This window comes from Colossoma macropomum, unplaced genomic scaffold (assembly GCF_904425465.1).
Source record: "Colossoma macropomum unplaced genomic scaffold, Colossoma_macropomum, whole genome shotgun sequence".
In the NCBI taxonomy this organism is placed as follows: Eukaryota; Metazoa; Chordata; class Actinopteri; order Characiformes; family Serrasalmidae; genus Colossoma; species Colossoma macropomum.
In genome coordinates, this window is record NW_023494803.1 from 33,127,005 (window position 1) to 33,142,071 (window position 15,067).

The window sequence follows — 15,067 nt, forward strand, 5'->3', positions numbered from 1 at the left end:
ACCATTACCGAATTAGTTCAAACTGCAGTCCCACAGTAAAAAATAAATAAATAAAGCCCCTGACTACTCAATTTCAAGATTTTCTTCTATTATCTATAATCTTTTTGTGTGTTTTGATCTATATTAACTGGCAGAGAAAGAATGATGTTGATCTTTTCGTCTGAGAAATTTTTTAAGTGACTTTTTCTGCTGTTTTCCTCTGTTTGCTTTGAGTTGGAGTGGGGCTAAATTTGGCGCAGGTGACCACAATTCTGCCAAAATACCAGAGTCTGCTACTTGCATTCCTTAGTGCTGAGTGTGATACACCCATCATAAGATGAAAGCCTGAGTTCTCCAAAAATATCTGCAAAATGTGATCTCTAAAATGACCACTGGACAGCTTGTTCTGTTTTGCACTTTTTACACACCATTTAGTGAGCGGTCGAGAAGAGCAAAGTGGTCTATTTTCCTGTGGGGGAGGCTTAAACGTGTAGAGCTGAACCATACCGACTGGCAGTGTTGCCCACCACTACCACTGGAGCTGGGCTGTTTACGTTGCCTGGGAGACACCACTGTCAATCATTTTGCATTCTGACACGCCCACACAGTAAAAAGCAGGCAGCAGCTCAGAATTTTTGGAGTATTTATCTATTGTATTATTTATTGAGCATTTACCAAACTGTATTAATTTATGCATATTTCCTAAATGTATGGCTGGTAAACACCTTTTCTGCAGTATATGTTTACTATTAAAACAAAAATGTAAACATTGTTGACCATGTTGACAGGGGCTTGAAGTATTCAGACTTAGTTGCAATAGTTGCGAGGACTGAGTTTTGATCTATTTAAACCCAAGGCATTAATTGAGATAATAATAAGCTAAATATACACAAAAATCATTATTTATAGGATTCTTTCTATTGGTAGCTGGCTGTTCCAAACCCTAACCCCTAAAGTGGTTTCTACTTTTAAAGTGAAGTTGAATGCTGGCCTGCGTTTACATGTCACTACAGAAACACCAAGGGTTTTCCATAGCCCATAAGCGGAGCCTTATTTTGGCCACATTTTAGAGCAGGAAGTCAGACTGCTTCCCCATTCCTCATGGCCACATGGTGAGCAGTTAGATCCCACAGTTTTGAAGTAAATGTGTCCTAAAGTCTGAAAATCAGTGTGCAAACTTAAGAATTATCGCTATCGAAACACGTTTTCTGCAAATAATCAAACTTTGAGTTTTATGTGTGTACATCTGTTCAAAGCTGTGTTTGCTAGCCAAGTGATGGCTAGTCTTTTAGTCCAAATTCCAAGTCAAAAATCTGAAATTTGAAGAATGAAGATGTTTTCAACTTTGACTTTGAGCCAATTCAGTAGAATGATCCATATCTAGGATAAGATATATTCCTCTTAAAGGCACAGTACTAGGAACAGACTGTTTTTTTCTAAGGGACAAAGACAGATTGGAAAACAGTCATGTTAAAAAAGAATTAGAGTTTTGTTACATAAAACATGTTATAAGTGGACTTACAATCAAATGCAAAAAAAGTAGTGTAAAAAAACCTGACTAAAGTGGTATTTTAATATAGCCTATTGCAATATGTTTCTCCAAACAGTGTGCACATGCTCAATTCATTTGGCAATATAATAATATATACCATCATAATTCCGCTGTCCTGAGTTGAGATGGAACCAATCCGATACCCAGTAGCAGTATCAGGCTCACACCAGCAAAAAATGCTGGATTTGCTTCATTATAGCTACTGATTCCAAATAATTATCAGCTGAGTTCTATTATTTTCCTCTGCATGCAAATGTGACAAAGCACACAGCAAGAGTACTTTAATGAATTCCCGCTTTGCATCCATCTCTGCAAGAGCAATTTCAATAGCTTTCCCGCAATATATCCAAAACAATAGATCAAACTATTGATGCAAATAATCCCCAAAGCAATGTCACAAAATGCTGGAAACCTAGACTTAGTATCTCAAATTCTCTCTGTCCCTCTCGCTCTCTCTCCCTCCCTCTCTCACCCCCTCTCGTGAAAGCTTCACTGCAGCACACTGCTCTGTTTCTGTATGCATGGGATGGGGTGTGTGCGTGCTGTGGCGTCAGTCCTGACAGCTAACACACAGCTCCGTGTTGCAGGGAGGCGGTGTGTGTGTGTGTGTGTGTGTGTGTGTGTGTGCGCTAGCACTCTCACACTGCGCTTCAGTGGTGCAAGTGTGGCTGCAGACTGATGCACAGAGAGAACATCTAGCGTAAAGCACCCCATCCAGCACTGGCCTCCTCTATTCACCACCTCACATCACATCAACTGCCTGCAAAACCAGCACCCGCTCCAATACACATCTAAAAACACCGTGCAGGGCACACGCTTACAGACACTGAAGCCAGAGGGTTGATATTTAAATAATACACAGAAAATATCAGCATATTTTTGCTGTCATGATTCGAGATAGAACCAATCTGATACCCAGTAGCAGTATCAGGCTGATACCAGCAAAAAATGCTGGATCAGAAATAGGGGTCTGCAAAATAATATGTTTTAATGTCAAACATTTTGTTATTTTGATAAACAATATGGCTTTATGATCTTATAACATAGAACACCAAACAACTGCATGTTTAATTACAGACAGAACATAATTAGATTTGTTTAAATTGATTTAGTGCAGCATAGTATATGAAACATTGAACAGTAAATTAAATAATTTGTTTTTAATTGCACATTCACAGTAACATGATACATATGATATAATATCTTTTCCATATCGCCAACCCCTAATCAGATATCAGAAAAACGAAGAATCTGATTCTGAAACAAATGTAGCCCTAAATATTACAGAATTCCTTGTAGTGCACCATAACGTAAAACAAATTAGGTCACATGATAACAGCAGCCACATGTAGCCCTTCGGTGAATTCACACCAGATGCATTTCTGAAGCATTTTTTAATTGTCCGTCTGATGGAACAGATACATTGTAATCGGTGTTTCCATCCACACCAGCTGTGCCAGACGTGTATCTTACATCCGTCAAAAGGCGAGCCTTTCCAACCTGATTTTTTTTATGTGCAGAGCCTATTTTTGCGTGACTGAAGTGTAAACTCCATAGATATCTATTCAAATCACACACTCCAATTCTGTATAGCATCTGAAAATGTGATCTTGTGGGCTGATGCCAAGGAGCTCCTGCACTGTACCAGTAGTGTGTGCAGGCTACTGTTATGATGAGGCTTTTATCTGACAAGAACGGCAGTAAAAATTTGTAATTGTTATGTTATTGCAAAAAAGAGATCTGCTGTTTGTGCAGTCATATTTTAAAATAGTTTTAAAACTGTTTTAATTAGCAAGAGAAGCGCCTCTTCTGGAAAATCTTCAGCCTGATAAATGTGAGTGAGTGAGTAAATTGCAAGCCCATGTTCGTGAGGTGCTTTGCATCTATAAACAACATGTACCCAGCTATTCAGCAAAGTATCAGCTGATATTAAAAGTTTCATTATTGGTACTGGTCTAAAAAAATAAAAAAAGAGGAAAATAGCCTGCAATGTATGTTAATGTAACAAGAATTTATCAAAGCAATTTTGAAACATATCTACTGGTTCATTTGTCATGGAATGTTTATATAACAAAGGGAACCCTTTTTTTTAATAGAGAAGAAAAAAATTAATTACAAGGTTTTGAAATGACAACAACAACAGGTCTAAGTCTGTTCAGTACATGTTCTTACACTGGAAGGGAAGAAACGTCATAAATATGTGACTATGTTATAACGTCAAGCAGTATGATTCACTGTAAACCCTGCAGAGATTGGAAGTAGTCTATTATTTCAGCAGTGGACAGTGTTTTTTTTTTATCAAATACCAACATCCTTTGTTTAGCCAAGTCAGTGACCCATTTACATAATTACAGATTGCTTTATGTTAGACCTTAGCAGTACACAGCCCAGCCAAGGTATGTTCTACTTTACTAACAACGTGTAGCTGTAATATAACGTCAATTGGTTGCCATAGCAACCATGGATATTGTCAGGCTGGATCTTTTATTTCTTCTTTTTTCATTTAGTTTGTTTTAGTTGCCAATTACAAAGAATACTTGCCACAGATAACATTATTTTCAGGAGGTGAAGCTTTGAAAATATTTATAGAACAATTTGTCCATATTTTTACACAGTTCTTTATTTGCTCACCACAGTGTAGACAGAGGAGCTGTTTTCTCCTCTACTGTGGTGTGACTTTAAGAGAGCGGCTGTTTTTGACCAGGGCAGCACTGTTTGGGCTGGCACTCCTCTTGACAAGCCAGCACAGACACTTCGGAAGATGTCTGGATGTGCAGTGGAGCGGAAGCGGACCGCGCTCTCTCTGCTAGCACACAGCTGCTGCACCAACTGGACGCCTGGAAACAGCTATGTGTGGAAATGTGTATGTGTGAGGTGACTATGTCTTTGCTGTCCTACAGCCCTGCTGTGTGCCTATCCTATATGCACATACTCATATGTATGCTCTCACATACACATGTGGAATATACAAGTTAGTAGGTTTGGTTGGTTGGTTTTAGGGAAAAAGTCACACTGCAATCTTTTAAGCTTTTGATTAATATTGCAATATTTTTATATGTTTAATATAATAACACAAAAATACATATTATTCTTGTCCATATTAGATATCAATCAATCAAACATTCACAGTGTTGGCTGGAAAAAGTATGTGAACCCCTAGGCTAATGACTTTAACCAAAGCTAATCAGAGTCAGGAGTAAACCTGGAGTACAGTCAATGAAATGAAACTGGAGTTGTGGGTTAGAGCTACATTGACCACTCAAACATCTGGAATTTGCTATTCACAATATGCACTTGCTGATGTGAACCATGATTCGCAAAAAAGAGATTTCGGAAGACCTACGATCAATAATTGTTGATTTGAATAAAGCAAAGCAATCTCAAAGAGTTTAGGTATTCATCAGTCAACAAACTGTCATCAGTAGACAAACTGTCCATAAATGGAGACTATTTAGTACTGATTCTACTCTTCCATGATTACTCCAAAGGCACAATTCAGAATGCTCAATAAAAAAAGAACCACAGAGTAACAGCTAATGGCTTGAAGGAATTACTGGAACTGCTTAACATATCTGTTCATGAGTCTACCATATGAAAAATCATTGAACAGGCATGCTGTCCATGGGAGCACACCACGAAGGAAGACTCTGAACATCGAAGTAAATCTACACCCCAATTCCAAAAAAGTTGGGATGCTGTGTAAAATGTAAATAAATGAAATGAAAACACATATCAGATGTTGAAAGTAATGAATTTTACCATTTCATGACAAACACTGACTCATTTAGAACTTGATGGCAGCAACGCATCTCAAAAAGGTTGGGACAGGGCCGTGTCTACCATTAAGTAACATCCCCTCTTCTTTAAACAACAGTCTGTAAACGTCTGGGAAGAGACCAACTGTTGGAGTTCTGAGAGAGGAATGTTGTCCCATTCTCATCTTATGTAGGATTCTACCTGCTCAACAGTCCTGGTCTTCTTTGCCGGATTTTTCGTTTCATGATGCACCAAATGTTTTCTATTGGTGAAAGGTCTGGACTGCAGGCAGGCCAGTTCAGCACCCGGACTCTTCTTCTGCGAAGCCATGCTGTTGTGATGGATGCAGTATGTGGTTTAGCATTGTCTTGCTGAAACATGCAAGGCCTTCCTTGAAAGAGACGCTGTCTGGATGGGAGCATATGTTCAGCATTCTACCTCTATATACTGTTCAGCATTGATAGTGCTTTTCCAGATGTGTAAGCTGCCCAACCCATAGGCACTAATGCAACCCCATACCATCAGAGATGCAGGTTTGTGAACTGTGCGCTGATAACAAGCTGGATGGTCCTCTCCTCTTGAGTCCGCAGGACATGGTGTCCATGGTTTTGCCTCAGTCCATTTTAAATGAGCTTTGGCCCAGAGAAGACAGCAATGTTTCTGGATTGTGTTGACATATGACGTCTTCTTTGCATGATACAGCTTTAACTCGTATTTGTGGATTGCACGGCGAACTGTGTTCACAGATGATGAATTCTGCAAGTGTTCCTGAGCCCATGCAGTGATTTCCAGTCCAGAATCTGTTTTTAATGCAGTGCCACCTGAGGGCCCAAAGATCACAGGCATCCAATATTTACTGTCGACCTTGTCCCTTGCATACAGGGATTTCTCCAGATTCTCTGAATCTTTTGATGATCTTATGTACTGTAGATGGTGGGATATCCAAAGTCTTCACAATTTTACGCTGAGGAACATTTTTCCGAAATTGTTACACAATTTTTAGACACAGTTTTTCACAGACTGGTGAACCTCTGCCCATCTTTGCTTCTGAGAGGCTCTGCCTCTCTAAAATGCTCTTTTTCTACCCAGTCATGTGAGTTAGTTGCAAATTGCTTCTCCAGCTGTTTCCAGCCTTTTGTTGCCCCGTCCCAACCTTTTTGAGATGTGTTGCTGCCATCAAGTTCTAAATGAGTTAATGTTTTTCATGAAATGGTAAATATTCATTACTTTCAACATCTGATATGTGTTCTATGTTCTATTGTGAATAAAAATATGGGTCTATGAGATTTGCAAAAAATCATTGTATTCTGTTTTTTATTTAAATTTATTTACATTTTACACAGTGTCACAACCTTTTGGGCATTGGGGTTGTACTACATAATGGCTTCAAGAAAAACAAAAATGCACCCTTTGGAGTGGCCCAATGAGAGCTCAGACTTTAACTGCATGAAGATGCTGTGGAATGACCTCAAGAGAGCTGTTCACACCAGACACCCAAAGAATATGGCCGAGCTGAAGCAGTTCTGTAAGGAAGAACGGTCCAATACTCCCCTTGCATGTTGTGCCAGTCTGACCCACAGCTAATTATTTTTCTTAAATCTATGTATGTCACAATTATTGACACACCTAGAAATTCCTAAGAGCGAAATCTAAGTATATTCCCATTCATATTTTATGCTTTTAAGTTCACCTGAGCAAAGTATATTCCACTTAAATGGTCAGCCCAAACTTCCCTATTGACTGGGGAATATATTATCGATGAAACACATGTCCAATGTCCTTAGTCATCCATCATTATGAGAAAGATCAGAGAAAACAGCAATGACGTATGACAAAAAGAATGCTGAGCTGCACAAATTAGGAAATGGCTACATACAAAGTATAGAAAGTAGCTGAACAGTTGAAAATGCCCATTTTCACTATCAGGGCAATAATAAAGATGCTTAAAGTAATTGAAGGTGTTAAAAAATCTACCAGGAAGAGGAACTGCAGAGATTAATTAGGTCTTGGGGTCAGAATGTCTCCCAAACCATAATCAAACACCACCTATATAACCACAAGTTGTTGCCTCTGCTGTCAAGGACCAAAACGTCTGTCAAGTTTGCCAAACGTTACTGGAACTTTCAGTTGGACCATGCTATATGGTCAAATGAAACCAAAATAGAGGTTTTTAGCAACAGACACCAGAGGAGAACACAAAGATAGCCATGCAGAAAAATACCCCATCTCCTTGTGAAGTATGGTGGTGGATCTGTGATGCTGTGGGCTTGTTTTTCATCCAAAGACCCTGGACAATTAATTCAGATACATTGTATCAGCAGAACCAGGAAGCTTAAACTGGGCCATAGTTTGGATCTTTCAGCAGGACAGTGATAAAAGGCACACCTCAAATTGACAAAAAATCGTTCACTGCCAACAAAATTAAGGCCACCCCAGTCCCCTGTCCTAAACCCCATAGAAAACCTGTGGGATGAGCTGACGAGAATCCACAGTGTGGACCTTGGAATCTGTAGGTTCTGGAGAGATTCTGTAGGTTCTGGAAAGATTCTGTATGGAGGGTCTCATTAAGCGCTGTAGGGGAAAACTCAGAGCTGTTGTCTTTGCAAAAGGAGGCTGCAAGCATTAAATGAACGGGGGCTGATAATTGTGGCACACATAATTGGAAAAAAAATATTTCCTGATAAGATTTCGTTTTTTTCATTGATTGTACTTCAAAAAAGGCTAGGAAAGGAATAAAAAATGTTTTTTACATCCTGTTTTGCTCATATTTACCAAGGGTGCCAATATTTGTGGAGGGCACTGACATATACAGCAATATATCGCTGCTGTCGGAACAAAACCTTGTATCTCCAAAATGGTAACTTTACAGGAGAAGAAATAAACACACTTTACTTGTAATGTAAGTCAATGGAAACAGAATTTTTACCAAGTAATTTTGGGCCATTTCTTTTGGTCCATTCATCAGGCATTTTCAAATTATGTCAAAAACTGAAAAACAACAAAAATGGAGATATGGGGTTTTGCTCCGACAGCAGCGATATACTGGCATATAGTATACTCACATATACTGACAAAGTATACACTGAACAATACTATATATACTCACATACACTGATATATAAGCTGAAGATTTCACCTCCAATACAGTGCATTCAAATACTCACAAACACTAGCAAGGCTCGACTTTCAGGGGCTCACAGTTCTTTGTGTGTGCTTATTAATGTTTCTTATTATAATGCACAAGGAGAGCAAAAGAAAGGCTGGAGAAAATTATGTAGTACAATTCTTCTACAGAAACAATCCCTTTACACTCTTTTATCTTGCTTATGCTCTCATTGTTGTTCCATTTTTCACTTGTTTCCTATCTTTCCTCCCTTCAGTGTTCCTCTGGCATGCTTTTGCTTATGCACTGAACAACTCTCTGTGGTTCTCTCTCTTCTTCCCAACTCTCTCTCCATTTCTGTGTTTCAGCTGGTATCTCCACTGTCCATCCTTCTCTATCGCTTCCAATCTCTGCTCTCTTCCCACTGTTATCTCCTCCTTCTCACTTTATCTCTCCTCCGCTGCTTTGTACTCTTTCTCCGTCTCTCCTTTTCTCTCTCCCTCTTTCACCCTCTCAAGGTCTGGCTCTGTGTTATCACAGGGATCAATAGTGCTGTGATTATTATTCCTGCAGTACAGCCCACATGGAGGCTCATTTCATTCCATCACCCATCTGCTCCATATGATTCACTGCACCAGCCCTGCCTCGCTAACTGACACACACCCAGGCAGCACTGCCGCTCCATCACACTAACAGGGAGAAGCCATATCTGTACAGCTAAATGCTAAACATCTAATTAGACCTTACAGAGAAAGTTTAAAGGATGGTATATTCCTATGTACTGCATGTATACAGCTCTTCTAAAAAGAGATGGTCAAATTAAAGTACTATGCTTAAACTAATTAACTACTACCCTTCAGGAAGAAATACACAGCCAACAACATGACCTGATGATTAATAGAGTGACAATAAAATGGCCTTAACTGAACAATATCATACTATTCAGAGACGATTTAGAAACCTTACTAAAAAAAGATGTGAAAAAGAAGCTTCTGAATATCTTTGTTCATAAATAAAACACTATAGGGCTAAAAATGCATAAAACTGTGTGTCCATCAGGCTTTGTTTCTTACTGTAAGAGGGATTAGTAAGACAACTCAACATGTGCGTTGCTAGGGTACCTGCAGGTGTCAGTAAATTCATCTGAGTGCAATTTGAGTAATTTTTAAAGCCATTTTGAGAAATCTCTAATGCTGCTTTGAGCAACTTCCCACAGTTGTGCATGTTACTATATGAGTGTTTACTGCATACAAGTTAAATTTAGAAGTACCCTTACCTCTGGAGTACCACTAGTAATGCTGTGGTAATGCTAATTTCTGCTAGTGCTAAAGGAATGAAAATTTCACTGTTTTGCTGGGTTTAATACTTCTTAGGCCAGATCTGCTTAAACACAGACAACTGAAGCCTTTAAAATGTCTAACACACATTCAAGTGGCATATTCTTTACTTTGGATGTAGTAGTTTTACTGTGAATCCTACCTGAATATTATTAGAGTAGCCTGTTAGCTGTCAGCAGAGCTGTTCAGCCTTACCAAGGGTCGGCAACATGCGGCTCTGGAGCTGCAGGCGGTTCCTCTGCTTCCCTGGTACGGCTCCACAGCAGGATTAGATTTTACAGGTAAAAATAAAATAATCCTCCTCTGCAGTAAAATAGTTCTGTTGATCATTCTAACACAGTTTTAGGAATAAATGATCTTTAATGCTGGAGCTAATGTAGCCTATAACTGCTAATTCACCAACCTTTAACCCTGAAGATTGGCATGCAGACTGGTGGTCACCATAGCAACACAATCTTGCCTAACTAGTAGCTAACGAAACGGCAGAGAGAGAGATTTAAGACAAACAACGATAATTTGGCGATGAATGGACTTGGCATTTTTTGCATTTATAAGCACACAGCTGGTTTCCTGATATGTTTAATCTGCAACGAGAAACTGTCAAACACTAAAGAAAGTTGTGAAGCTGAAGTCAGCTTCTTGGTTGAATTTTCCTGATCCACCTTAAATGGTGCAGCAGTTACATTCTGGTGCCTCAGGCACTATTTAAGGTGGAACGGGAGAATTTAGACAAGTAGCTGGCAAACGAGAAGCTGACCAGCCTCGTACAAAGTCAAATGTTGAGGGACAATATTCTAGAAACTGTTTTACTTTTGCAAAGAAGTTTCCTGCCAGAGAAAAAGCGGCTATAGCTGAGCCACAGCTTAAAGAAGAGCAAAGTAACGTTAAGTCTGCGTTTTCATTTACTAGGATGTTAGCACATACTGAGACATATTTTTAGCCAAGATGGTAAACTGGACATAAAATGTTGTGGCTACCAAGGTGGTTAGATTTTTGTTGAAGGACAAAATGGCTCTTCTTAACATTTGGGTTGCCGACCCCGGCCTAGACCTACACCAAACCTTTTACTTCATACACATGCAATTTGTAACTACAAACATTTATGCATTCATGAGATCCCTCTCCTTCAGTGCTGCTCACAAAGTGCTGACAATCTTCAGCTTGCCAAACGCAGTTTTAGGACAACCGATGGATGACATTTTTATCATTCAGACTGCAAACAAATTACTAAGCCAATTTATTGGGAACGTAAATCGACGAACTTTTATATAAAGTAATCATGACAGCCTTACAGGGGCACTGTCAGTACCTCTAGAACACCTAACAACTGCACCTATAATATAAAAGGCCAATTACAGAGACCAGTTATAGAAAGAACTGCCCACTGTATCTTATGTAGCAATACTGTTTTGTCAGGGCATTTTGTTCATTTATGAAAAATGTCTTAATATAATCAAGCACACTTCAATATCTTTACTATATGCATATAGATCTAATAGAAATCTTTTTTTAAAAGAGTGGAGTAAATATGGCTCCCTGTATTTGTTTTCTTTTCTTTGCGTTTACTCACCTGCTCACAAAAATATTGATTTGTATATCACGGACACACCTGGCAGTGTTGAAATGATTTAAAAGGTATATGTAAATATTTTCTCATCAGCTTTGTCATCATGCCCATGTAATCTGACCCCTGAGCTCACCTCATGCTGCGGAGGTCCCAGCCGCGGATGGCCGTGTCGTTGGCTGTGGCCAGCTGGGTGCAGTTGTGGTGAGGGCTCCATTTGCCTGAGGTGAACTTCAGCTGCCCTTTGCCTTCCAGGGTGGCGCTGCTGGAAATCTGGAGAGGGAAATCGATACACGTACACACACAACACACACACACATATCTTAATCAATGGCTGAGCAGTCAATGAGCACCCGTAACATGCACATGTCCGGTCAGGGACGGTTACAGAGTGGATAGTGTGCACCAGTGAACACAGACCCACCGCTTCAACCACACGTATTGACATGAGCCAAAGAGACAGCAGCCCCTGTGAGAGGGGGGCTGTACTTTTCACCTTTTCATTGGAAACTCAGTGACATGGGCTGCTGTGACTGTAGAGTGCCCTTGGTGGCTCTTGTAGAAGGTTCTATAGGTGAGATTGTCATTACTGGTGCCACAAAGAACACGGGACAGACAGAGAGATGGAGAGAGAGAGACGGAGAGAGAGACAGTGTTCCTTCTTGATAATGCTTTGGCAATACTGTAACTGAATAGGGTCATGCCAATAAAGCTTATTGAATTGAATTAAATTGAGAGAGAAAGAAAGTAGAGAGAGACGGGGGGGCAGAGATAGAAAGAGAGAGAGAAAGAGAGAGAGTGAGATAAAGAGTGCAAGAAAGAAGGAAGGAAGAAAGAAAGAGAGACAGAGAGAGAGTAAGCAACAAAACAGAGAAAGAGAGAGAGATAAACAGTGCAAGAAAGAAAGGAAGAAAGAGCAAGAGATAGAGAGAGAAAAAGAGATAAAGAGAAAGAGGAGATAGAGAAAGCCTGCACAAGGAAGAGAGAGAGAAAGAGAGAGACAGAGAGAGAAACAGACAGAGAGAGGAGAAAGCAAGCAAGTGAAAGACAGAGAGAGACAGAAAGAGAGATACAGTGAAAGAGGAAGGAAAGGAAAGCATGAGTGCGAGAGAGAGAAGGAGAGAGAGAGAGAGAGAGAGAAAGAAGAACAGGGAGAGACAGAGCAAGAGAGAGAGAATATCTTTTCCAACGCTATCTGTATCATGTTACTTCGTGCCAGGCAGCAGGGAATGCAACTTGCAGATAATTGTCATTTTTGAGCTCGTGAGCACTGAGAAGCAATTTTCTATCTGCCCACAGTCCACAGAAAGTCCACTGCTCAGTAAACCAACATTTGGTCTTCTTCCAAATGTAACGAAATGTTTTAAGTAGATACAATTCCAGTTTATGGCAATGATGGCATATTGGTGTGGTAACCACATTGTATCATGTTAGGTCTATACACATTAGTATACAGACACAACACTGATCGCATTGATACCGACATCACAGACAGACAGCAATACGCAAATGAGCCCTCTAACAAATAACTACATTGTTTTTGTGTGCTATGACCATCCCAACAAGACTCAGATTGTCTAGATGAGTTTCTGTGGATATCTGGATGAATTAATAAACTCACACCGTCCAAGTAAAGTGAATAATTTATTGCTTATTCAATTAAATTATTTAAATGTATTCAATTCAATTTAAATAACTGAATAAGGAATATTACAATACAAAGTCATCTAATAGTAATGTAGGTTGATATAATAGTTATGTATAGTAGCATAATAATATATCGCTGCTGTCGGAAACCTCATATCTCCATTTTTGTCGTTTTTCAGTTTTTTACATAATTTGAAAATGCCTGTAGTCCTTTACACTGTGTGTAAATTTCATGATGAATGGACAAAAAGAAATGGCCCAAAATGATGTGGAAGTCTGGTTCCATTGACTCACATTAAAAGTATAGTATGTTTTTTTCCTTTTCCTGTAAAGTTACTATTCTGGAGATACAAGGTTTTGATCAGACAGCAGCAATATAGTAATGTAATCCATGTTGCAACTTTAGCAGTGGTATCAGCACAAAACACAGCAGACATTAAATTAAAAAGCCTAAGTGATTCTCAGCATGGACACCGTAGGGCAAATAGACATCCACAGTGTTCACTGAAACAAACCTGGCTTGGTTTTCAATGCAGTGCTTTAACAGAGCTTGGACTCACTCTTGAAAACTACTACAGTAAAGGCACAAAGCAAATTGCACAAAACCAACAGCACCTTATCTAATAAACAAAGGCCAGTGCACTGAGCGTCTGTGGGAGTTGTCCTCTGCTGCTTTGTTCAGCGAGCTCGGGGCTCAGCCACCGCTGGAAGAGCCGATAGGGGAGCTTGATTTTTCTCCGTCTTTCCTTCTCTCGTTTTTTTCAGGGCTTGTTGGAGGCGAGCCAGAGCACAAAGGCGTGCTGGAGCGGATCGATCCGGGCCGCGCTGCTCGCACTGCGTACAGTCTCATTACTCCAGCTCTAGTGTCCAGTCAGAAATGGAGAACAACTCCAACCCCAGCCTCAGCTGCAATGGCACCCTCAAAGCCATGAGCACTGTCCATTAGCACTAATGCCATTAGTAGGGCTGTAAATCTCTGACCTCGCTATTCAATTTGATTATGAATATTTAGGAAATGATTCAAAGCATCAAGAATTTTACAATTTCCCCATGATTCATTTTGATTTGGGATTTATTTGGTATGATTTAGAAATGTGGTTGAATATTCACTAAAATACAAAAACGTGACTGGAGAAAGTATTTACACAGCAGCGGAATATTATAAATAACAACAACACACAAGATTTTCTTGCATTTTTAAGTTTGAAAATAGCTTGAGAATCCAAAAAACAAGCATATACACAGATCAGGCACCTCCTTGTTTCTACGCTCATTGTCCTTTTTATCAGCTCCACTTACTATATAGGTGCACTTTGTAGTTCTACAATTACAGACTGTAGTCCATCTGTTTCTCTGCATACTTTGTTAGCCCCCTTTTACCCTGTTCTTCAGTGGTCAGGACCCCAGTGGCCCCTCACAGAGCAGGTACTATTTGGGTGGTGGATCATTCTCAGCACTGCAGTAACACTGACGTGGTGGTGGTGTGTTAGTGTGTGTTGCACTGGTCTGAGTGGATCAGACACAGCAGTGCAGCTGGAGTTTTTAAACACTGTGTCCACTCTCTGTCCACTCTATTAGACACTCCTACCTTGTCAATCCACCTTGTAGATATGAAGTCAGAGACGTTAGCTCATCTACTGCTGCACAGTTTGTGTTGGTCATCCTCTAGTCCTTCATCAGTGGTCACAGGACGCTGCCCACAGGACGCTGTTGGCTGGATATTTTTGTTGGTGGACTATTTTCAGTCCATCAGTGACAATGGGGTGTTTAAAACCACTGAAGAACAGGGTAAAAGGGGCCAACAAAGTATGCAGAGAAACAGATGGACTACAGTCTGTAATTGTAGAACTACAAAGTGCACCTATATAGTAAGTGGAGCTGATAAAATGGACAATGAGCGTAGAAACAAGGAGGTGGTCATAATGTTATGCCTGATTGGTGTACTTTATCAGCTTTATACTTTATAAGTGTATATAATAATCCATTTTTAATAGCAAGAATATGTTAATGATTATATGTTTTTGGGGAAAACACTGCTCTGTTGCCACTTTCTTTAATGACAGGCACAGCAGTTTTCGTTAATATCTAGAATCCTGTTTTTTTATTTATTTATTTTTTATTTTTTTGAT

At 39.7% G+C, this 15,067-nt stretch overlaps 1 protein-coding gene across 1 annotated transcript in view; it reads right to left on the minus strand.

The window, feature by feature from the left end:
• eipr1 (EARP complex and GARP complex interacting protein 1) overlaps positions 1 to 15,067 on the minus strand; it is a 56,851-nt gene that overhangs the window by 12,740 nt on the left and 29,044 nt on the right. The window contains exon 6 of the mRNA XM_036593702.1: positions 11,428 to 11,564. Coding sequence (XP_036449595.1) covers positions 11,428 to 11,564 — 137 coding nt within the window. The remainder of the gene's footprint in view (positions 1 to 11,427; positions 11,565 to 15,067) is intronic.